The following is a 26481-nucleotide window of genomic DNA, read 5'->3' on the forward strand; positions in this document are numbered from 1 at the left end:
CCTTCCAGTACTTATCAGCTGCTGTATGCTCCAGAGGAAGTTGCATAGTTCTTTTCAACCTGACCACAGTGCTCTCTGCTGACACCTCTGTCCATGTCAGGAACTGTTCGGAGCAGGAGAGGTTTGCTATGGGGATTTGCTTCTACTCTGGACAGTTCCTGACACGGACAAAGGTGTAAGCAGAGAGCACTGTAATCAGACTGGTAAGAACTACACAACTTTCTCTGGAGCATACAGCAGCTGATAAGTACTGGAAGGATTAAGATTTTTATATAGAAGTAATTTACAAATCTGTTAAACTTTCTGGGACCAGTTTATTTGAAAAAAAATGTTTTCCATCAGAGTTCCCCTTTAAATGCTGTGAAAGTAGAAAATCCTCCTACCTTGTATCTGAGTCAGCCATTCCGGCTGCCGGTAGTGCTCCGATGCTATGGTCAGTGTGTTCAGAAATACCAGGATCAGAACCATCCAATAGAAAGTGACAGATTTTACTGCCTGGCGGCATTTTCTCCGAAAGGCTCTGTTCCATTGCCTTAGCTTTCGGCTATTACAGAACATTTATGATTTAATAAAAGATAATATACATTCAATTTTAAGAGTGCATATGTACATATATACTATACCAAAACTGCAATAAGGGTGTAACACAGTGGTCTCAAACTGTGGCCCTCCAGATGTTGCAAAAGTACAACTACCAGCATGCCCGGAAAGCCAACAGCTGTCCGGGCATGCTGGGAGTTGAAGTATTCCAACATCTGGAGGGCCACAGTTTGAGACCACTGGTGTAATATTACTTGAAGTACTTACCAACATCCAGTCTGACCCAACTTACTCCTGTAGAAGAAAAAAAAGAAAAAAATGAAGTGTAAAAAATAAACTGTTTCTATAAATACAAATAAGGCTCCATTTACATCCCATTTCTCTGTACCTCTAAGGCATACCTGTGAATAAGAGCAAAAATGTATTCTGACATATACTGCGACATTAAACTCCAGTAGGCTCCTTTCGGTCTACCTAGGTCTGCCACGTATATCTCAGAAAACCTTTTTTATGCCAGTATCCTGATGTACGACTCCTTACTTCAGAAAAACAACTCTAAAGTCTTAGGCACTTGCCCCATTTCTCTGCAATCTGCTGTCCACTGCCTGCTGCTAGGGGAATTCTGTCTCTAGTAACATTTAGATCAGGACAGAACACATACTGTGTGCATGAGAGAGAGCCTGAGAAAGCCTGGGCGGTGTACATGCAAGATGAGTCATGCGTCCTGCTGAAGATGATTCACACTGATCCTGAAAGGTAAATTAAGGCTTCTTTCTCATCTATGTCCACCCATAAAGCTCAAGTTCTCGGCATTAGAATCAACAACAGTAGCAGCTCAGTGCTTAGTTTAAAGGAGTAGTCCAGTGTAGAACAACTTATGCCCTATCCTAAGGATAGGGGATAAGTTTCAGATCACGGGGGATCCGACCGCCGGGGGCCCCAGCTCGCTGGCTAGAGAGTGCGTGTCGACCACCGCAGGAAGGGCTGCCATCGGCAATCTCCGGCTCTGCCATAGCGCTGTATTGAGGGGGGGTGTCACCACTGTTTTGTGTGGTGGTCGGCACGTACTCTCTGGCCAGCGAGCCGGCGGCCCGTACAGGAGATTGCGGGGGGCCTCAGCGGTCGGACCCCCCACAATCTGAAACTTATTCCATATACATAGGATATGGGATACGTTGTTCTACACTGGACTACTACTTTAACCCCTTCCTTGCTGTGCTGCTGCTGTTTCTCTCATTTCTGCTCACAAAGCACCTTGCGCATCCAGTACATCAGTAACCCCTTCTGCTTCCCACATGGCATCTATCGTACTGCACTGTGTAAATCTTTCCCAGTGCCAGCCTGTTTAGTCGAATGCACTTTCACTAGCTTTATATCATGGAATAAAAGAGAGAGGAGCATGTGCTGTGCTGTGACTGGCTAGAGAAGTAAGGAAAAGGAAGTCCGTGTGTGTGTACTACTGGCAAACAGCTCTGGTCCCACCCCCTGAAATGTAGAGAATGAATTTGGTGGGATCAACCAACCATCTAATGTGTATGGGGGGGGGGGGGGGGGTCCTTCAGATAAGAAGGACTGCCTAGTAATCTGAATTTCAACATGCCAAAACCTTTTGTTCTTACAGGAGATAAGCAGAATCTGGAAGCAGCGTACTTCCCGCTCCTCATTGAGAACAAATGCATGCTCGGAGTCAAGAGTGCGCGTGTAGCTATCTAAAGCGCATACCCCTTCAGCGATAGATGGTGACTTACATGCAGAGAGAGCAGCAGTTTGTATGCTCATCATCTATATTCTCTATAAGTTTCAGATCACGGGGGATCCGACCGCCGGGGCCCCAGCTCGCTGGCTAGAGAGTGCGTGTCGACCACCGCAGGAAGCGCTGCCATCGGCAATCTCCGGCTCTGCCATAACGCTGTATTGAGGGGGGGTGTCGGCCACTGTTTCGTGTTGTGGTCGGCACGCACTCTCTGGCCAGCGAGCCGGTGCCCCGTACAGAAGATTGCGGCGGGCCCCATCGGTCAGACCCCCCACAATCTGAAACGTATTCCCTATCCATAGGATACGGGATAAGTTGTTCTACACTGGACTACTACTTTAACCCCTTCCTTGCTGTGCTGCTGCTGTTTCTCTCATTTCTGCTCACAAACCACCTTGTGCACCCAGTACATCAGTAACCCCTTCTGCTTCCCACATGGCATCTATCGTACTGCACTGTGTAAATCTTTCCCAGTGCCAGCCTGTTTAGTCGAATGCACTTTCACTAGCTTTACATCATGGAATAAAAGAGAGAGGAGCATGTGCTGTGCTGTGACTGGCTAGAGAAGTAAGGAAAAGGAAGTCCGTGTGTGTGTACTACTGGCAAACAGCTCTGGTCCCACCCCCTGAAATGTAGAGAATGAATTTGGTGGGATCAACCAACCATCTAATGTGTATGGGGGGGGGGGGGGGGTGTCCTTCAGATAAGAAGGACTGCCTAGTAATCTGAATTACTTCCCGCTCCTTATTGAGAACAAATGCATGCTCGGAGTCAAGAGTGTGCGTGTAGCTATCTAAAGCGCATACCCCTTCAGCGATAGATGGTGACTTACATGCAGAGAGAGCAGCAGTTTGTATGCTCATCATCTATATTCTCTGTATTGAGGGACGTGGTCTCACTTGCGGGAAGGCTGGCTGCAGAAAGATGCACAGTCACAATAAACATTGTATTTATAAAAATTATTCTTTATATCTATTATTATTATTATCTACTCCCTATCCAGAACCCACTTCATACATTTATTTCTGGGTTGTGGAACAGAAAGGGGATATATACATAGGAATGTACACGTGTACATATAAGACATCACGGTGACGTTCAATGGAAATGTGGATCAAATCACCGAAAACAATTAGATACGTTAATACACGACATCATGGACGCACACGGTTCTCTATGTGCTCTATCATTATCTGTTGCTTTTCTGCACATGAACACTCAATATGTATTCTCATGTATGTAAAGGGCTTGTACACCATTGAACATTATTTTACAGATAGAACTAACCTACATACAAAGATGACTACAGTGCTCCCTCAAGTTACAATATTAATTGGTTCTGGGACAACCATTGTATGTTGAAACCATTGTATGTTGAGACCAGAACTCTATGGAAACCTGGGAATAGGCTCTGAAGCCACCAAAATGTCATCCAAAAAATAGGAAAAAGTGAGGATTAAAGATAAATAACTAGATAACTAATATAGATAAAGCAAATCCTTACATATAAAAGTAAGAAAGATTTGCTGGGAGCTGTAAATCACTGTCTATTTCAGTGTTTCCCAACCAGGGTGCCTCCAGCTGTTGCAAAACTACAACTCCCAGCATGCCCGGACAGCCTTCGGCTGTCTGGGCATGCTGGGGGTTGTAGTTTTGCAGCAGCTGGAGGCACCCTCTTTGGGTAACACTGGTCTATGTAGAGGACAGAAGCTTCTTCGGGGTCCTGTATAGAACACGCAATGTCCTAAAAAAAGGAAAATGGAGCCGCCCTCACCTGGTGTCCAAAGGAGCAGCTAACCCTGGTACAGGTAAAGAGTACAGAACATGTAATACCTCCCTGTACTGTAGGGGGCGCTACCAGACACCAGTCAATGCATACACTTCAGTAATACAGGTAAAGAGTACAGAACATGTAATACCTCCCTGTACTGTAGGAGGCGCTAGCAGACACCAGTCAGTGCATGCACTTCAGTAATACAGGTAAAGAGTACAGAACATGTAATACCTCCCTGTACTGTAGGGGGCGCTACCAGACACCAGTCAGTGCATACACTTCAGTAATACAGGTAAAGAGTACAGAACATGTAATATCTCCCTGTACTGTAGGGGGCGCTACCAGACACCAGTCAGTGCATACACTTCAGTAATAAAGGTAAAGAGTAGTACAGAACATGTAATACCTCCCTGTACTGTAGGGGGCGCTACCAGACACCAGTCAGTGCATACACTTCAGTAATACAGGTAAAGAGTAGTACAGAACATGTAATACCTTCCTGTAATGTAGGGGCGCTACCAGACACCAGTCAGTGCATACACTTCAGTAATACAGGTAAAGAGTAGTACAGAACATGTAATACCTCCCTGTACTGTAGGGGGCGCTAGCAGACACCAGTCAGTGCATACACTTCAGTAATACAGGTAAAGAGTAGTACAGAACATGTAATACCTCCCTGTACTGTAGGGAGCGCTACCAGACACCAGTCAGTGCATACACTTCAGTAATACAGGTAAAGAGTAGTACAGAACATGTAATACCTCCCTGTACTGTAGGGGGCGCTACCAGACACCAGTCAGTGCATACACTTCAATAATACAGGTAAAGAGTACAGAACATGTAATACTTCCCTGTACTGTAGGGGGCGCTACCAGACACCAATCAGTGCATACGCTTCAGTAATACAGGGGTTTTACCAGTGAAATATCCATTCTGATTGGTCGGTTCTTCCAGCCATCGACACGTTTCGCAGATTCCATAGCATTGTATGTTGAGTCTGGTTTCAAGTTACAATGGTCCAGAAAAGAACATTGTATGTTGAAACTATTGTAAGTTGAGGGAGCACTGCACATTATTTATCTTGTAGTGAAGGTGAGTTACACCTTGTAATAATGATTCTGTAGGATTCAGAGTTAAAATCTCCCAGCATGCCTTGCTGGCTCAATGTCTGCCCAGACCTTTCTTTGGTCATTTGCCATCTAGTGTAGTAAAGTGTAGTTTAAGCTGTACTGTATAGTGATCTTATGTAAGAAAAAAAAACAACTGTCCCGCTTCATCTTAAAGGGGTTGTCCAGCAAAAGAGACAACATGTGTATGGTGTCAAAATGTATAAAAAAGCAACTTACTAATGAAGTGTTATTATCCAAAAAGAACAGATATGGGTTTCTTCAGGGCACAGATTGGGCTCAGTCCCTGGCATCCCCCTCTCTTCTGTCAGCATGGGACAATAACAGTGATGTGAAGGGGAAAGCTGGTATTACTCATTAGATAAGGCAGCAGGGAGCCATTCTCAGTCACACTAGTTTCCGTCAGACCTAGCTTCCTGCTGTCTTATCTAGTAAATAATAAATCTAATGAGCGGTAATACTACCCCTCTTCACATAACTGGTCTCATCCTGTGCTCACAAGAAGGGAGAGGGGAGTCGGGACAGAGCTCTGCTCTCTGTGATGTGAAGTCACAGCTTACACCAAAGAAACCCACAGTTGAAATGGATGATCTATTAACTTTGGAAAACAACACTATATTAGTTATTTCCTCTATACATTTGACACCACTCACAGATTGCTTCTTTTGCTAGACAACCCCTTTAATAGCGTGCACCCTAATATGAAAAACCACTTTAAGGGCCTATTACATATTTCCAGACTAAGGGCCCTATTACCTAGAGCAATTAGTCTGAACAAGCCGATATCATCCTGTCTATAAGGCCAAGTGATCAGCTGACGAATAAGTAAATCGGCTAATCCCATCTTTTAGGCAGGTTAAAAAAAATCCTTACTCGTGGACTGCACATCTCCCTGTGTAAAAGGGGATGTGTGGCTGACGAATGATGGAAGTAATGTTGAAAGTAATGATGGAAGTAATGATGGAAGTAATGTTGAAAGTAATGATGGAAGTAATGATGGAAGTAATGATGGAAGTAATGATGGAAGTAATGATGGAAGTAATGATGAAAGTAATGATGGAAGTAATGATGGAAGTAATGATGGAAGTAATGATGGAAGTAATGATGAAAGTAATGATGAAAGTAATGTTGGAAGTAATGTTGGAAGTAATGATGAAAGCAATGATGGAAGCAATGATGGAAGTAATGTTGGAAGTAATGTTGGAAGTAATGTTGGAAGTAATTATATAAGTAATGATGGAAGTAGTGATAGAAGTAATGATGGAAGTAGTGATAGAAGTAATGATGGAAGTAGTGATGGAAGTAATGATAGAAGTAATGTTGGAAGTAATGATGGAATTAGTGATAGAAGTAATGATGGAAGAAATGTTCGATGTAAAGGGCCACATGAATGATCCAAAAATCTTTTGTGTGCCCCTGTCAGCATGAGAATCATACAATAGGCTCCTTAAGAGCGCCGACCAACAGGTCTTCCTGGGTAATTCAGCCTCTGGGGAGAGGAATATTGCTGCCAGAGTCTAGTCATGAGCATGAAGTGCTTTCTTTATCTACATCTCATCCTTATACACGGTATATGAGCAGATCTCCGAAGACAAGGGCCCATATTTCTCAATCTGCTTGAAACCAAAACTGTCCAATTTTCCCATAACCACCAATCACAGCTCAGCTTTCATATCTTAGCAAACTCAGGTAAAATGAAAGCAGAGCTGTGATTGGTTGTTATGGGCAAAACTGGACAGTTTTGGTTTCAGTTTTGGATTCTAAAATATGGCCCAAAGTCATTGGCTTTACTATGTCCCCCTAAATATATTATTGTCCACAAAATAACATCTAGATATAATCTATTCACCAGCACCGGCACATCACAGCACAACATAGGACCACATGACACTGATCACATGACACGGGGTCAGGACTGTGGGGGGGCTATGCCGCAGTCTGTGAGGTACAGTATGGGGGAGACTAGTCACAAGTCACTGAGTACACAAGCCAGAGAGTTACTGTGGGTTTCTGAGGAATGGTTAGGATGCATTAACCATTGAAGTTTCCCCTTCCTCCTTCCTGTCAAGTCGGCCAGAGAGACGCCTGTATGTAAGAGACAGATGGACATTGCACACGACAGACAAAAATTGACATTTTCCACAAGAGATTCACATTGAACATGAAAGGAAACAATAAGTGTGTGAAACGGACGGACATAACAGACAGACTCCAGGACTCCGGGGGAGACGTCTTCTAGAACAAGGAGACTGTGGCCTCAAGAATGATAAAAAAGGACTTTAAGGGGTACTCCAGTGGAAAACTATTTTTTTTTAAATCAACTGGTGCCAGAAAGTTAAACAGATTTGTAAATTACTTCTATATATAAAAATCTTAATCCTTCCAGTACTTATCAGCTGCTGTATGATCCACAGGAAGTTCTTTTATTTTTGAATTTCCTTTCAGTCTGACCACAGTGCTCTCTGCTGACACCTCTGTCCATGTCAGGAACTTTTCCAAAGCAGGATAGGTTTTCTAAGGGGATTTGCTCCTACACTGGACAGTTCCTAAAATGAACAGAGGTGTCAGCGGAGAGCACTGAGGTCAGACAGAAAGGAAATTCAAAAAGGAGAAGAACTTCCTGTGGATCATACAGCAACTGGGAGGATTAAGACGATTTTTTTTAATAGAAGTAATTTACAAATGTGTTTAACTTACCGGCACCAGTTGATTTAAAAAAATAAATAAAAATGGTTTCCAGTGGAGTAGCCGATTTAAAGGAGTTATCCCAAGATTTTAAGATATGCCTATTCACAGATTATGGCAGTGTTTCCCAACCAGGGTGCCTCCAGCTGTTGCAAAACTACAACTCTCAGCATGCCCGGACAGCCGAAGGCTGTCCGGCCATGCTGGGAGTTGATGTTTTGCAACAGCTGGAGGCACACTGGTTGGAAAACACTGGGTTAGAGAATGACTAGTTGAGTTCAGCATCCCTAAAGAATGAATGGAGTGGCGGTCAAACATGCACACTCGCTTCACTTGGGGGACAATTGATCTCCATACTGGCGATCAGTGGGGGTCCCAGTGTTCAGAGATATGTGAGATATATACTAACTACTATCAGCAACCTATAAGCCATTTAATACTATTTATCTTTGTGCTTACACTAAACATTCGCAGGAGAGAGATAGAGAGAGAGAGAGGAGAGCAATAAAAATAATATATTGTAAAAATACATTGGTTAAAAAATTTGTATATTTTTGGGTGAAACAATGCAGGAAGTACGGGCGGGACTCGCAAGACTGACAATATTTTCAAATACTCTGTTGCCAGAAAATTATACAGATTTGTAAATTACTTCTATTTAAAAACCTTAATCCTTCCAGTACTTTTCAGCTGCTGTATGCTCCAGAGGAAGTTGTGTAGTTATTTCCAGTCTGACCACAGTGCTCTCTGCTGACACCTCTGTCCATGTCAGGAACTGTCCAGAACAGGAGAGGTTTACTATGGGGATTTGCTCCTGCTCCGAACAGTTCCTGACACGGACAGGGATGTCAGCAGAGAGCACTGTTGTACGGACTGGAAAGAAGTACACAACTTCCTCTGGAGCATACAGCAGCTGATAAGTAATGGAAGTATGGAATTAAGATTTTTAAATAGAAGTAATTTACAAATCTGTATACATTCCTGGCACCAGTTTGTTTTAGTTTTTTCCCCCCTCTGGTTGGGGTTACAAATGTTGAAAACCACTTTCAGTAGTAAAATATTTCCTGTCTGGTTTCCTGTTTTTAATACTTGAAATCATTTTCCAAATTTAAAGGTCACGACAATGATTCCGGCAAACTGACAAAGGAGGAGTCATATTTATGAAAACCGAGCCTCCTTCTCCCAAAACTGGAGACAACCCCCACTGATTTTAATGGAATCCATCAGGTTTCTGGCATGGTGTCCAGTGTTTCACGGGAAAAAGAAGAGCAGCAGGCTACGCCATTTTGTCCGTTATTTTAGACGGAACCTGCGATGGAGACTCCCAACCTTCAAGACAGAGCATATGCCTTGTTGGGGTGTATGGTTGTCATAGAGCAGTGGTCTCAAACTTTGGCCCTGCAGATGTTGCAAAACTTCAACTCCCAGCATGCCCGGACAGCCAACGGCTGTCCGGGCATGCTGGGAGTTGAAGTTTTGCAACATCTGGAGGACCACAGTTTGAGACCACTGTCATAGCGAGTATCCCACCACTCAGGATACCCCTCTATGGGTGCTTAGCCTAATAAACATTAATGATTACTGCTCTCAGAGGCTGCATTCACTTTGCCATACAGTTCCCGTATAAGGTTTTTGACAAAAAACGGATTCCTCAAAACCGGACTAAACTGTATGAAAATGTGTGTATAAATTTTAATGATGTCCGTTTGCATCCGTTTAAAAAAAAACAAAAAGTATACGTTTTAAACTTTTTATTCCATTCAGTGAGCACTACGCATGTGCAAACTCAAAAACCATATTGTGCAAACCGGATGGAATCGTACGCAAATACGGTTCTGTACGGTTCCCATTGACTCCCATGTTAGAGGAACCGTATACGGTTTCAATACGGTTTTTCACCGGGACAAAAAACCGTGGTAGGTTACGGTTTTGGGTATGGGAAAAAAAATTCCAAAACCGTACAAGACTCAAAAAGTACATAACCTGATGCATCTTTTGGCATATGGTTTTCAATGGAGAGTCAATGCGTACGGTTTTCAGTACGGTTCCGTACGGTTTTCACATTGAAAACGAATACGGGAACTGTATTGCAGAAACGTGGTGTGAATGCAGCCTTAGACCATGCTGACTGTTGACTACATGGAGGGCCATTCATTTGTACAACCGGCATATAACAATACATCTACCATGCATGGCCACTGGCTGGGGAAATGTAAGGATAGCCATAATTTTCTCTATAGAAAACAACTCATTGCCTCCGGGAGGGAGAAGACTGGACAGGCAAAGCTGACTAAACAGAATGTAAAGTCATGTATTTCCATGTATTTAGCCTTTAAATGGGTTTATCCAGGAATAGAAAAACAGAGCTATCAATTTCTATCAAAAACGGCTCCCTGTCTGTCTCCAGGTTGAGTGTGGTTCTGCAGCTCAGTTTCATTGAAGTGAATGGAGCCAAGTTATAAAACCACCCACAACCTGGGGACAGACTGGGAGCTGTTTTTTAAAGAAATTGTCTGTGTTTTTCCAAGTGGGAAAGTGGGTTTTTCCAAGTGGGAACGTGCCCTTAAAGAGGTTATCCAGGAATAACCCCTTTAAGGGCACGTTCTCACTTGGCGTATACGCAGCATATTTCACGCTGCGCAAAATCTGCAGCAGCGGGAAATACGCTGCGTATCCCTCGCTCATCATTCACACAGGGCTTTGAGTTTTGGAGGCGGGGCCATGTGCCGGTGTGACTGACATGCGGCTCCGCCTCCAAAACTCACTACATACATAGGGCTGCCGCCAGAAAACCTTGTGTGAATGGTGAGCGAGGGATAGGCAGCATATTTCCTGCTGCTGCTGCAGATTTTGCGCAGCGTGAAATACGCTGGGTATACGCCAAGTAGGAACATTGCCTAAACATGCCCAAATGTGATTTACTGATCTTTACTGATCCGATACTCACGGTTGTGTCTTTCATCTCTCTCATCCCTTTCTGGTTCAATGTCTTCAGCCTGTGTGATCCAGTCTAGATATCCTTTAAGATCTTCCTCCATTTGCTGCTTTTCCCTCAGTTTCTGGAAGTCTCCCCTGGCTTTGGCCTTTTCTCTTTCCTTGGAGAATTCTCTGAGACAGGACAGAAGGAGAGAGAATCAAGAAATAAATAAATTCAGGTCACAAAACAACACAGAATCTACTAATGGTCTGTACTAAATGGGGCAGTAACATGTCCACAGGGGGAATAAAGCATTACACAGCTCCTATTGAAATCAGTGGGTCGTCCAATCCATCCTTTATATATTCACTCTGCTCCATCTGATTCAGGTCCTGGTGTATGCATTAAATGTATCCACAGAGCCCCAAAAGTCTGTCATTTGGTGTTGGGGTTGTCAATAAAGTCTGTCATAAAATGTCAGTGTGGTAGCGGGGTGTGATGAGGGCAGATGTTGTTACCCTAGGGGCAGATGGCATTATCCCCTTGTATTCGTGATGCCAGGGTGTGGTTTAGCCTAAAACAACCTGAAGGTATACCACTGGATCCTGGGCTAGGCACGGGGGCAATAAAGACTCTGACGCCAAGTTACAGACAACGGTAGCGTTACTGAGAGTAGACAGATGGTAAAGTCTATACAGTTCAGCCAGGGCCCAAGGAGGTGACCAGTGATGCAGAGACCTTAAGGGATTGCTGGGACTTGTAGTAGGACTGGACAATTGAATGTAGACCACGCTGACTTGACAGATGACAGGGACTGAGTTGACTCATAAAGCTGGGACTTTATCTTACTTGACTTGATGGTGGCTGCAGGACTGCCCAGGGGTGACCTATGGGATCACCTGGTCACTGGTACCTTCTGGGTAACAATCACATGACATTACTCTTAAAGATACAAGACATTTTATAATACAATACACTGCAGAACATATGTACGGGGGGGACAGGTACAAGGGGCCCAGGGGACACTGAGGGAGTCTGCCTGACAGGGTACAGGGTAACATCTCCCGTACTGGGCCACCACATCAGGGTTTGCTGGATGGCATAGGGTAGACTTATGTGTGATTCCATTGAGCCAGGCCCATTGAAAAAGTATATTGCTAAGTATACATTTTTTAAGGTACTTATGTATGATAGATGCCACTAAATGCCATCTCTGTCATACGCTTACTTCAGAGATATACATCTGGCCTGGTCAGTGTGATGGAGATTGCCAATGGCTAAAGGGAGGTCTGATGGGACTGAACCCAAGGAAATACGGGTGAGATGGTAGAACCAATTGGGGTCTGAAAGTCAGGTAGGAGGTCCCTTTGAGAGGTTTAATACCTGAAATCTGGAGATTAAAAAAGAGAGGGTTCCCCTTCTCTGAAAGCAACGTATGTACTGGAGGACTGCAATAGGATTGGGATCCCACGGGTCCCACAGGACCTGATATAAAACTTACGGGAGCGGGTTCTTTATAGTCTTAAGCGGGTGGGAGCGGGTGATCACAGAACATACAGAGGGTCCCGCAAAACCATGCACAGTACTGCAAACCTCTGAAATGCCACAGGGGGCTGATGAAACGACACAAGGGGGTGATGGAATGGCACAAAGGGATAATGAAATGGCACGGGGGGAGGGGGTGGCAATGAAATTGGAAGGGGGGGGTGATAAAATTGCAAATGGGGGGGCTCTCTCTAAAAGCTGTGACAAAAGGTGGGATTGGACACACATGTTGCGGAAGCAGTTGGAAGTGGAACACACACCTTGTGGGCGCAGCCAGTAATGGTCAGAAATCCCACGAAAGTGGGTGAGAGCGGAATTTAGAAAACAGTCCTGCGCAGGGCACTGATCTGTACTGAGGTCACTGAGCATAAGTGCCATGAAGGGGTTTCCCACAACACTTATTTCCTATCCACAGAGATGAGAAGGAGGATACTGAGTCTCCTGCCTGAATTAAAGGGGTACTCCCGTGGGAAAAAAAAAAAAATGATGTCAACTGGTGCCAGAAAGTTAAACAGATTTGTAAATTACTTCTATTAAAAAAATCTTAATCCTTCCAGTACTTTTTAGGGGCTGTATACTACAGAAGAAATGCTTTTTTTTTTTTGATTTCTCTGATGTCACAACCACAATGCTCTCTGCTGACCTCTGCTGTCCATTTTAGGAACTGTTCAGAGCAGGAGAAAAAATCCCCATATCAAACATATGTTCCTAAGATGGACAGCAGAGGTCAGCAGAGAGCACTGTGGTCGTGACATCAGAGAAATCCAAAAAGAAAAGCATTTCCTCTGTAGTATACAGCCCCTAAAAAGTACTGGAAGGATTAAGATTTTTTAATAGAAGTAATTTACAAATCTGTTTAACTTTCTGGCACCAGTTCATTTCCAAAAAAAAGTTTTCCACGAGAGTAACCCTTTAAGCAGAGATCACACAAGCACTGCTGCTCCATTTATTGTCTATGGGACTACTGGTGATAGCCAAGTGCTGCTCTTGGCTATCTCCAGCAGTTCCATAGAAGATGAATAGAGTGGTGTTGTACACGTGTGACCACGGTTCCATTCAGACAGGAGAAACGAGAGCCATGTTCTCAAGATCACTGGGAATCCAAACTTTGGGGGCCCAATGGTGGGACAACATTGGAACCACCTACTACCAGTTCATAGTGTTCTGAGCTCCACAGAAGATGGTTTCCCAGCAGTCAGCTGTATACTGTGGACTGTGAGGTGTTTCAGCCTAGGAGTGGCCTGGAGCCATTTGCTGACAGTCCCCACGGGTGGTCTGTGGTTAGGGTTGCCCCCGTTCTTGCAAAAAAAAAAATACCGGCCATGCTAATTTCCATAATTAATTATATATGCGTGACATCACAGGAAATTTTGCCCTATTCTGACCCCTATAACTTTATTATTTCTCCTTATACGGGCCTGTAGGAGAGCTAATTTTTTGCGCTCCGATCTGTAGTTTTTCACGGTACCATTTTGGTTTTGATGTGACTGTTTGATTGCTTTTTTTAAAATTAAATTCGGGAGTTACAGTTAGTTACTAACTACAACTCCCAGCATGCCCTGATACAGCCTGTGGCTCAGCAGCTGCCCCAATATAGCTGACTATATAGTAGTATATAATATAGGTTAGTGTTTCCCAACCAGGGGTGCCTCCAGCTGTTGCAAAACTACAACTCCCAGCATTCCCGGACAGCCGTTGGCTGTCCGGGCATGCTGGGAGTTGTAGTTTTGCAACAGCTGGAGGCGCTCTGGTTGGCAAACACTGGTATAGTATATGGTGCAACATTCCGGGAGTTGGACGATGGGTTGGATAAATACCGGCCATTGCATTGCCAGTATTTTTAATATAAAAATACTGGCAGGGTGGCCAAAATACCAGCTGTGCCAGTGAAATACTGGCCAGGTGGCAACCCTATCTATGGTGGAACGGGCAGCCTCTGACGCTGAAGTAAAACCACATGAGACCATTGTATGTTTGTGAAAACAGTTGTGCGGGAAGCCTGGTGCCAGAAAGTCAAACAGATTTGTAAATGACTTCTATTAAAAAATCTTAATCCTTCCAGTACTTATTAGCTGCTGAATACTACAGAGGAAATTATTTTCTTTTTGAAACACAGAGCTCTCTGCTGACATCACAAGCACAGCGCTCTCTGCTGACATCTCTGTCCATTTTAGGAACTGTCCAGAGCAGCAAATGTTTTCTATGGGGATTTTCGCCTACTCTGGGCAGTTCTTAAAATGGACAGAGGTGTCAGCAGAGAGCACTGTGGTCATGATGTCAGCAGAGAGCTCTGTGTTCCAAAAAGAAAATATTTTTTTCTGTAGTATTCAGCAGCTAATAAGTACTGGAAGGATTAATATATTTTAATAGAAGTAATTTACAAATCTGTTTAACTTTCTGGCACCAATTGATTAAAAAAAATAAAAAAAAAGTTTCACACCGGAGTACCCCTTTAAGATGGGAAAAATCTAGATTTTACTGGGCCCAATATTGCCGAGGTCTTCTCCATAGACATCTGTTATGTGCTTCTTAGCAACAGACTACACAGAAGACATGATAAGGAAGAAATGGTTCCTGCAGCCATTTCCCGTAAAAATAACATTTGACGCCAAACGACTTATATATCCTTATAAAGCCTCCATCTTTTTTTTATAGACAGCGTCTGCACACCCTAATAAACATTCAGATGTTTCAAAAGCAAGTCAAAAGAGGCTTCTTCTTATCTGCGGTAACATAACTTGAGTAACATAGTCCCATACAGGAGCTATGACCGTATAGCAGTGTTTCCCAACTAGGGTGCCTCCAGCTGTTGCAAAACTACAACTCCCAGCATACCCGCACTGCCTTTATGTGTGTGGAGCTGAGCTGTCATACCACACAAAAGCTAAGGACATAAAGACTTATTTCCAGGTTAGGCCCCATTCATATTACATTTGGGGTGTGTATTGCCAACATATGATGGGATACCAGCAAAAAGCTTTGCCAATGTATATAGTGGACACAGTGATTCTAATAGTTGTGATGACTCGCTCTTGCAGACAGGTGCGGTTGCAGTATGGAGGCATGGAAACAGGACTTTTCAAATCAAAGTTCAGTGTTTTATTCACACTTGGCAAACAGAAAACAGTCTTAAATACAGATCAACAAAAATGTAACAAAAGTCCACCTGCGTTACTTAGCTGTTTGTTTGTCCATGCCATGCGGCATCAAGCAAGTCTTTTCCAAGCCTCCAGGTACTCTGCTCACCAGCTCCCACATTCCAGAAGGAAGATCTCACAACCTTGCTCTCTGGCAGTGTGAGCTGCAACATGCAAATCCCCCTCAGCTGGTGGAGCAGCCTGTCTTTAAGGCCAACTAAAGGCAGCCTGGACTGTGGGGAATGGCCCCCACCCAACACTTGACCATTCCCAGCAAGAGCCATCCCAGATTGGCTTTCCAGCCATAGCGTCAGTCTGCATCACAGCACAGACACTGGACAATTATTGGCTCTTACTTCACCAAGGCCAGGAGCCTTGGTGACACATACTGACCATCAACCACAATGCCCTTCACCTTCTCACATAGGCCAAATAAAGTCTCCTAGTGACTACGTAAACAAGATGTGAATGGGACCTTACCTCCAGTGGTGAAGGTCAATCGCGTCTAAAAAAATTCTTTAAAGGGTTACTCTCGTGGGAAAATTTTTTTTTCAAATCAACGGTGCCAGAAAGTTATATAGATTTGTAAATTACTTCTATATAAACACCTTAAAGAGGTACTCCGCCCCTAGATATCTTATTCCCGCCATTGGGGACCCCTGTGATCTCTCCTGCAGCACCCCCTGTTATCTGGTGCACGGAGCGAACTTCTGCCTGATGACTGGCGTTGCATGGACCAGAGGCTTGTGATGTCACGCCCCACCCCCTCAATCAAGTCTATGGAAGGGGGCATGCCGGATAGGGGATGAGATGTCTAGGGGCGGAGTACCCCTTTAATCCTTCCAGTACATAGCTGCTGTATGCTCCACAAGTTGTGTAGTTCTTTCCAGTCTGACCACAGTGCTCTCTGCTGACACCTTTGTCCATGTCAAGGACTGTCTAGAGCAGGAGAGGTTTGCTATGAGGATTTGCTCCTGTTCTGGACAGTTCTTGACATGGACATACAGTAGCTGGCAGCAGAGAGCACTGTGGTTAGACTGGAAAGAACTACACAACTTCCTTTGGAGCATACAGTATCTGATAAGTACTGGAAGGATTAAGATTTTTATATAGAAGTAATTTTCAAATCTGTATAACTTTCTGGAGCCAGTTTTTTTTCCCCCCCGGAGTACCACTTTAATGGAGTTCCACATTGCAGATAACATACTGGGACATATTTGTATCTTCAGAATGAAAAGGACCATCTGATTGAATGTGAGTTTAGCTTAGCATTACTATTATAATAAGTTTTAATAACAAATGTGTTCATCCAGAACCTTTCTGAAGCCACCAGCAGGGCGCACTTACCCACTCAACACACCCAAGACGAGGTTTAAGACGAAGAATGACCCGAAAATAACTAAGCTGACGAAGTACACCCAGGGAAGCTCGTAGCCCATGGCATCCTGCATCTGTAGGCAGAGATTGGATGAAACGCGATGGTTAAAATGATTACAAATATGATTGATGTGATTTGGAAAATAAAACAAATTGTAATCCAATGATGCAGCCCAGTAGGAGAAGGTAGAAGTATATACTCGAGTATAAGCCGAGTTTTTCAGCACGATTTGAACTCTCCGCCCTCAGTGGTCTTCAACCTGTGGACCTCCAGATGTTTCAAAACTACAACTCTCAGCATGCCCGGACAGCCGATGGCTGTCCGGGCATGCTGGGAGTTGTAGTTTTGAAACATCTGGAGTTCTGCAGGTTGAAGACCACTGTTCAGACATTGACAGGCGGTGATGATGAAGGGGGGGGGGGGATGATGACAGGTGGTGATGATGAAGGGGGAGTGTGGGATGATGACAGGGGGATGATGACAGGCGGTGATGATAAAGGGGGGTGTGGGATGATGACAGGAGGATGATGACAGGCGGTGATGATGAAGGGGGAGTGTGGGATGATGACAGGAGGATGATGACAGGCGGTGATGATGAAGGGGGAGTGTGGGATGATGACAGGAGGATGATGACAGGCGGTGATGATGAAGGGGGATGTGGGATGATGACAGGGGGATGATGACAGGCGGTGGTGATGAAGGGGGGAGGTGTGGGATGATGACAGGAGGATGATGACAGGCGGTGATGATGAAGGGGGGTGTGGGATGATGACAGGAGGATGATGGCAGGCGGTGATGATGAAGGGGGAGTGTGGGATGATGACAGGAGGATGATGACAGGCGGTGATGATGAAGGGGGGGTGTGGGATGATGACAGGAGGATGATGACAGGCGGTGATGATGAAGGGGGGTGTGGGATGATGACAGGAGGATGATGGCAGACAGTGATGATGAAGGGGGAGTGTGGGATGATGACAGGAGGATGATGACAGGCGGTGATGATGAAGGGGGAGTGTGGGATGATGACAGGAGGATGATGACAGGCGGTGATGATGAAGGGGGGTGTGGGATGATGACAGGAGGATGATGACAGGTGGTGATGATGAAGGGGGAGTGTGGGATGATGACAGGAGGATGATGACAGGCGGTGATGATGAAGGGGGAGTGTGGGATGATGACAGGAGGATGATGACAGGCGGTGATGATGAAGGGGGAGTGTGGGATGATGACAGGAGGATGATGACAGGCGGTGATGATGAAGGGGGGTGTGGGATGATGACAGGAGGATGATGACAGGTGGTGATGATGAAGGGGGAGTGTGGGATGATGACAGGAGGATGATGACAGGCGGTGATGATGAAGGGGGGGTGTGGGATGATGACAGGAGGATGATGACAGGCGGTGATGATGAAGGGGGATGTGGGATGATGACAGGAGGATGATGGCAGGCGGTGATGATGAAGGGGGGAGGTGTGGGATGATGACAGGAGGATGATGACAGGCGGTGGTGATGAAGGGGGGAGGTGTGGGATGATGACAGGAGGATGATAACAGGCGGTGATGATGAAGGGGAGTGTGGGATGATGACAGGAGGATGATGACAGGCGGTGGTGATGAAGGGGGGAGGTGTGGGATGATGACAGGAGGATGATAACAGGCGGTGATGATGAAGGGGGGGTGTTGGATGATGACAGGAGGATGATGACAGGAGGTGATGATGAAGGGGGGTGTGGGATGATGACAGGAGGATGATGGAAGGCGGTGATGATGAAGGGGGGAGGTGTGGGATGATGACAGGGGGATGATGACAGGCGGTGATGATGAAGGGGGGATGATGAAGGGGGGGATGATGAAGGGGGGATGATGATGACAGGGTAATGATGAAGGGGGGATGATGACAGGCGGTAATGATGAAGGGGGGATGATGACAGGGTGATGATGATGAGGGTGTTAATGACGGGGGTCTGGATGATGACATGGGAGGGATGATGTATTTCCCACCCTAGGCTTATAGTCGAGTCAATAACGTTTCCTGGGTTTTTGGGGTAAAATTAGGGGCCTCGGCTTATATTCGGGTCAGCTTATACTCGACTATATACGGTAGGCCAATTTTGACAGAAGGGGGCCTCCTTAGAAGGTTCAGACATGGGGAATCGAAGGGAAATTAGACCAACCTGGTCCCTATATTTTTGCGACCCCCTCCCCCCAAAGAAAAAAAAAGCAACAGGTTTTGCTATGATGACATGTAAACAATTCACAATAATATAAAATTAGAACTTATAAATTAAGCATTAGAGCAAATCTACAGTAAAAGGTACCCCGAACCCAAATTTAATGAATCGGCAATGATTCATTAAATGGGTACTCTGCCGGAAAACATCTTATCCCCTATTCAAAGGATAGGGGATAAGTTGTGTGATCACGGGGGTTCCGCCGCTATGGACCCCTGCGATCTCCAGGCCAGCAGCGGCAGTGGCTTGGAGCACAGTAAAAGTGGAAGAAAGGACTGTAGGAGACATAATTCCACTCACCCAGTATAGTACATCTGTCCAGCCTTCCATAGTGATGCACTGGAATACGGTCAGCATAGCAAAAAAGAAATTATCAAAGTTTGTGATCCCCCCATTGGGTCCTTCCCACTTGCCCCGACACTCTGTGTTGTTCAGGTGACATTCTCTCCCATGACCAGAAAAAGCGCAAGGGGCGGGCTCTTCCTCTGAGACAAGGTCTGAAACGTAAGAAAATAGTTTTCATAATCATTCAAAAGACAATTATCAGCTGCGTACAGAATGCCTGCGCTATCACCTATAGATGGCGCTATTGTAACACAATGGAAGATGCAGAGAAGCCCTAGGCCAGTGGTCTCCAACCTGCGGACCTCCAGATGTTTCAAAACTACAACTCCCAGCATGCCCGGACAGCCGTTGGCTGTCCGGGCATGCTGGGAGTTGTAGTTTTGCAACATCTGGAGGTCCGCAGGTTGGAGACCACTGGCCTAGGCAAACAGACTGCTAAAGCAAACCTGACAAGACGTCTACAAAATATAACTATATAACTATAACTATAACTATATATACATATATATATATATATATATATATATATATATATATATATATATATATAGTAGGACTTCTGCAAATAAAGTGACCATCTTTACTGTCTCAGTCTGCACTACTGCACCGCAAAAATATCCTTCTCAAAAGCTGACCTCCCACATTTTGAAGCTATTTATTTAGAGACACTCGCTGTGATTTGTCCTTAACTGCAGGTGATACTTCTCCCAACATGGAGCACACTCTGCTCCATGTTTGGAGCAGTAGTACCTTCAGTTAAGGACAAATCACAGCGGGTGTCACTCCTGACACCCGCTGCGATCATCCTTCATCCCTGAGATGCGGAGTGGCTTTATCCTGCGTTCGCATCTCTGCCCTGTACTCCCGCCGGCCACTCATTCATATTTCCCGCTGAGAGCAGTGATTGGCTGCCACTATCCGGCTAATCCCCACTCTGGGCAGAAAATATGAATGAGTGATGTGAATTTCTATTCACATCAGTTGTTGGCTGGAGTACTGAGCAGAGATGCGAGCGCTGTATAGAGCCGCTCTGCATCTCTGCTTTATTATGGACAATCGCAGCGGGTGTCAGGAGTGACACCTGGGGCAATCTGTCTATTAGTACAGGAACTACTGCTCCCATCATGGAACTGTATGTACCATGCTGGGAGTAGTAGCACTACTTAAAAAAAAAAAAAGAAAAAAAGTGAAAAACACACACAGTGCATTTTTATTATTGTCGGCTACATTTTTAGTGCTCTGCCCGCCCACATAAATTGATCCCTGTTAAAAAATTAATTAAAATGTCATTATAAAAAATATGAATTTCATTAAATACATTTTTTTCCATCTCTACTGCATCCACAAAAAAAAAACAAGTTGAAACCTCACACAGGAATTTGCAAATCAGTCGCCAACAGCCCATATCTCATCTGCTGCTCTACAATGACTGCTGTCTGCGTCTTGTATATAACAGCTGGGAAACCATAATCTGCCAAGCGGTGCTGCACATAATGATCTCAGTCCTGTCCATCACTGTATATATTGTTTTGTATGTAGCACAGAGGACCGAGACACTGCTACAGTCCTTAGTACAGTGTTTCCCAACCAGGGTGCCCTCCAGCTGTTGCTACAACTCCCGCCAGGAGAGGCTTTGACTGTCTGGGCATGCTGGGAGTTGTAGTTTTGCAACAGCTGGAAGAACTCTGGTTGGGAAATACTGCCTTAGTATAATGAGATCTGTAGCCGGCCCGGTCCATATTGCCGTCCGTGGAGAGAAACATATGGTGATCACAGGCAGTTCCACAGCTTAAGTCAAATGAAAACATTCCTTGGGTTTTCTGTGAAGTCAGATACACTAATCTGTAGAGCCGCTGGCTAAAAATACAAGCAGATGAGTTCCTAGATCTGTCCTGTTAATTACACGGATACCCCTGGGGGACTGAGAAGACTCAATCTGCAATAGTCAAGCAGCTTGGTGTGAAGAAATCAACTGTGGGAGCAATTATTAGAAAATGGAAGACATACGAGACCACTGATAATCTCCCTCAATCTGGGGCTCCAGGCAAGATCTCACCCCGTGGTGTTAAAATTATCACACGAACGGTGAGCAAAAATCCCAGAACCACACAGGGGGACCTAGTGAATGACTTGCAGAGACCTGGAACCAAAGACTACCATCAGTAACATACTACGCCACAAGGGACTCAAATCATACAGTGCCAGACGTGTCCCCCTGCTTAAGCCAGTACATGTCAGGGCCCGTCTGAAGTTTGCTAGAAAACATTTGGATGATTCAGAAGAGGATTGGGAGAATGTCATATGGTCAGATGAAACCAAAGTAGAACTTTTTGGTAAAAACTCAACTCGTCGTGTTTGGAGGAGAAATAAAGCCGAGTTGCATCCAAAGAACACCATACCTACTGTGAAGCATGGGGGGGGGGGTGGAAACATCATGCTTTGGGGCTGTTTTTCTGCTAAGGCACCAGGATGACTGATCCGTGTAAAGGAAAGAATGGATAGGGCCATGTATCGTGAGATTTTGAGTGAAAACCTACTTCCATGAGCAAGGGCATTGAATGTGAAACGTGGCTGAGTCTTTCAGCATGACAATGATCCCAAACACACCGCCCGGGCAACAAAGGAGTGGCTTCGTAAGAAGCATTTCAAGGTCCTGGAGTGGCCTTGCCAGTCTCCAGATCTCAACCCCATAGAAAACCTTTGGAGGGAGTTGAAAGTCCGTGTTGCCCAGTGACAGTCCCAAAACATCACTGCTCTAGAGGAGATCTGCATGGAGGAATGGGCCAAAATACCAGCAACAGTGTATGAAAAACTTGTGAAGACTTACAGAAAATGTTTGACCTCTGTCATTGCCAACAAAGGGTATATAACAAAGTATTGAGATAAACGTTTGTTATTGACCAAATACTTATTTTCCACCATAATTTGCAAATAAATTCTTTAAAATCAGACAATGTGATTTTATGGATTTTTTTCTCATTATGTCTCTCATAGTTGAGGTTATAACCTATGATGAAAATTACATATATAGTGGTGCAAATATATACATATACAAGTACTACTAAATAATTGTGGTGTTATACCTGAGCCAATATAAAAGCAGGTCTTGTGCATTCGTCCAATGAAGAGTTCCAGCCCAATGATGGCGTAAATGATAATGACAAACAACACCAGCAAAGCGATGTGAAGCAGGGGCACCATGGCTTTCATGATAGAGTTTAATACAATGTGCAAACCTGCAAAAAAAATAAAAATAATAATAATAACAGTGAAGCTCAGAAAGAAAAAGGAAGTTACTCTGAATTACTCCATGCTGTAACAACAAAAGATGGAAGATGAAGTATAACGGGTAAACTATATATGGAAAGTCACCACACAATGGGTTAGACCAGTGTAACTCAACCAGGGTGCCTTCAGCTGTTGCAAAACTACAACTCCCAGCATGCCCAGACAGCCGCTGGCTGTTTGGGCATGCTGGGAATTGTAGTTTTGCAGCAGCTGGAGGCACCCTGGTTATGAAACACTGCAGTAGAATAAAACAGATGCCATTCATCAGAACCGGCTTACAATGATTCACACTATAAATAAGACTCAGGGCAGCATATTGCAGCTTTGCCGGCTATGTCATCTGGCCCGGTGCTTCATGGGGTTCTCTAATACAGTACAGATGAAGTTTATTGAGCCGAGACCACTATGCACTTGTTACTGTTAACCATTTAGTGACTGAGAGTAAAACATGCAAGTGTTTGCATTCTCCTTCAGGGTCATGTACACTGCGAATGAATAGAGTTTGGTGTCGTTTTAGAGACATTGCAGTGGCTTTGCGCCTTTTTTGCGCCTTTTCAAAAAAAGGTGCAGTTCATAAAACCGTATCCTGTGTATTGCCAAAATCAGCGGATTGCAACTCAAAATCAGTAGAAATGTGTAAACCAAAAGGCGCAGAAAAGGCGCAAATAAACGATTAATTTCCCCCATCACATTCAGGACATCCCTGTGTTTTGAAAGATCTTTCGGGACACAAGGATGTCCCGGTTACCTTTCTGCGACCCCGCGTTAATTTAAAACGCAGGGGCCACCGGGAGGTAGCGCACGCAGGGACGTCACTGACGTCCCGTGCGCCCATAGGAACAGAGTGGAGCAGCGAGGACACACGTCATCTTCGGTGCTCCGACAACCGCTCCTCCGGTCCCGGGACCTACTGCTATGGCCTATAGGCCATAGCAGTAGATCATGACCCCTGACCGGAGGAGCGGTGGTCGGAGCACTGAAGTGGGGCAGTACACAGGCATAAAGCCTCCAGCCATACACTGTATATGGCTGAAGGCTGTATGTCTGTGGGGGCCACTGCCTACCTAATGTGGGGGGAACTATACTGCCTACCTAATGTGGGGGGAACTATACTGCCAGGTGCCAGCCTAATGTTGGGCAACCATATTGCCAACCTAATGTGGGGGAAGCTATGCTGCCAACCTAATGTGGGGGGACTACGCTGACAACCTAGTGTGGGGGGAACTATGCTGCCTACCTAGTGTGGGGGGAACTATGCTGCCTACTTACTGTGGGGGAACTATGCTGCCTACCAAGTGTGGGGGAACTATGCTGCGTACTTAAAGGGGTACTCCACTGCCCCAGCTTTTGGAACATTTTGTTCTGAACTGGGCTGCGGGGGTTGTGATGTCACAGCCACGCCCCTTGTTAAGTCCAACCATGCCCCCTCAATGCAAGTCTATGGGAGGGGGCATGTCGACCACCGTACGATACTCTGTTAGTGCCCCTCCCGAGACTAGACCCTGGATCTACCCCTGGTTAAAATTTAGAAACCCTGTTGTTAGGGGAGTGTGCATGAGGTGAACCATGTGACTTATTTGACCCCCCACCCCCACCCCCGATCTCCGGGCCGGCAGCGGGGGTGTCTGGAACACATAAGCTTGGAGCTTCTGGGTTCGTGATGGCAATTTTATATGAAGGCTTCATAGGTCCCATAAAGCCTAAGGGCCCGATGACGCCACGTATTTTCTCAGCAGAAGATTCTGGTGCAGTAGCTTCCATTTGTCTTCAATGGGATTATACTGCACTATTTACACTACCAATGTTCCCAGACTCTGACAAAAGAATGAACATGTTCATTCTTTTTGCGGAATCTGCTCGGAAATGCATTGCCACCTATGGAGACGCTGCACTTCCTAGGGCCTAGCGCATCCATTACAGATGGAATCTCCAGCCCTAAGGATACATTCACACTATGGAAATTCCACAAGAAAATTCAACAAGGATTCCGCTTGCAGCAGCCTCCTATTGCTTTCAATGGGAGGCTGCTGCTCAGTTTACAAAGTGGATCCGCTTTCCGTTGAAATAACGTATATGTTTATTCTTTCATTGCAAAGCTCTATTAATCAATGGGTCTTTGAATTTAAGCTCTTTTGGCAGCAAATTTGAATGCCCTGGTTCTACTGAGGAAATTAAAGGGGTACTCCGGAGGGGGGAAAAAATTTAAAATCAACTGGTGCCAGAAAGTTATACAGATTTGTAAATTACTTCTATATAAAATCTTAACTCTTCCAGTACTATTCAGCTGCTGTATGCTCCAGAGGAAGTTGTGTTGTTCCAGTCTGATCACAGTGATCTCTGCTGACACCTCTGTCCATGTCAGGAACTGCCTCGAGCAAGGGAATTTTGCTACATTATAGGGATTTTCTCCTGCTCTGGACAGTTCCTGACACGGACAGAGGTGTCAGCAGAGAGCACTGTGGTCAGACTGAAAAGAACTTCCTCTGAAGCATACAGCAGCTGATAAGTACTGGCAGGATTATGTCTGTCCAGGCATGCTGGGAGTTGTAATTTTGCAATAGCCGGAGGCACCCAGGTTGGGAAACACTGGTTCACATAGTAGGTAATCTGCAAGATCTGATGGAACATGTGGAAAAAGGGTCCAGGGTGGTAAATACTGGGTCTCAATGTATCATGGAGCAGATGGAGGTACCTTCTTGTACCTAATTTTCTAAGCCATTACAGAAGTGGCATCTATGAACAGGTCATGACAAATTCATATTAATTCGATCCTTACTTGGGACACCCGATACAAGTCGCAGAGGCCTCAGAACACGAAATGCTCTTAGGGCTTTAACATCAAACCCCCCAGGTTTTCCGCTCATATGATGCGCATCTCCTTGCTTGTGGGAAAATTGTTCCAGAATTACACTGAAAAGTCTGTAAATTCAAAGTTATGACAGAAAGTCAGTATGGAGAAGAAGAAAAGTTAGACATACAAGATGCTCTGTCTTACAAAGATCTTCTAATGTTCTTATCTCCTGCTAACAGTTTAGATCTAATGGCAAGACGTGCAGCTGGAGATGACACCAGGCGGTACTATGGCCAAGGCACTCGCAACACTGTCCAACAGTACCCCTTGATCTGCTGCCGGCCGTGGCATACATAGAAGAAAAAGGGCCCCATAGCAAATACTGAAATGGGCCTTCTATTATGATGTCAGTTTTTGCCCCCAGAACAGAAAGGTCTAGTGTTTATTTCTCTTTTCTGTCCATGACCCTTTGGTCAGCACCCCCTCCATTAACATGCAGTCCACTGAAGAGAGTTCTGCACAGTTTCCTACCAATAGAAAAAGCAATGGGCCAAGCAGGACAAGGGCCCCATAGCAGCCGCATATTCTTGGCTGCAAGCTAATGTCTCCTAGACATCTTATCCCCTATCCAAAGGATAGGGGATAAGATGTCTGATCGCGGAGGTCCCGCTGCTAGGGACCCCCACGAAATCCCTTTTGCATCCAACGTTAGTTAAGTGCGTTGGGTGCAGCGCCGGACGCTCAAGACTTCATGGCCGCGCCCTGCTCGTGAAATCACGACCACGCCCCCTCAATGCAAGTCTATGGGAGGGGGCGTGACATAGACTAGCATTGAGGGGGCATGGCTATGATGTCACAGGCATGGAATGGCCATGACGACATGAGCCTCCACCCCGCATCGCCAGTCATCCGACATGGATCCAGCGGCAGGACCCCCACGATCAGACATCTTATCCCCTATCCTTTGGAT

At 45.1% G+C, this 26481-nt stretch overlaps 1 protein-coding gene across 2 annotated transcripts in view; it reads right to left on the reverse strand.

The window, feature by feature from the left end:
* CACNA1F (calcium voltage-gated channel subunit alpha1 F) overlaps nucleotides 1-26481 on the reverse strand; it is a 128029-nt gene that overhangs the window by 75782 nt on the left and 25766 nt on the right. For both annotated transcript variants that reach the window (XM_056538957.1, XM_056538956.1), the window contains exons 7-14: nucleotides 25497-25639; nucleotides 22516-22668; nucleotides 19388-19584; nucleotides 16826-16929; nucleotides 10827-10987; nucleotides 3126-3207; nucleotides 808-834; nucleotides 384-544 (exon numbers count right to left, since the gene is read on the reverse strand). In XM_056538957.1, coding sequence (XP_056394932.1) covers nucleotides 384-544; nucleotides 808-834; nucleotides 3126-3207; nucleotides 10827-10987; nucleotides 16826-16929; nucleotides 19388-19584; nucleotides 22516-22668; nucleotides 25497-25639 — 1028 coding nt within the window. The remainder of the gene's footprint in view (nucleotides 1-383; nucleotides 545-807; nucleotides 835-3125; nucleotides 3208-10826; nucleotides 10988-16825; nucleotides 16930-19387; nucleotides 19585-22515; nucleotides 22669-25496; nucleotides 25640-26481) is intronic.

This window comes from Hyla sarda, chromosome 9 (assembly GCF_029499605.1).
Source record: "Hyla sarda isolate aHylSar1 chromosome 9, aHylSar1.hap1, whole genome shotgun sequence".
Lineage (NCBI taxonomy): Eukaryota > Metazoa > Chordata > Amphibia > Anura > Hylidae > Hyla > Hyla sarda.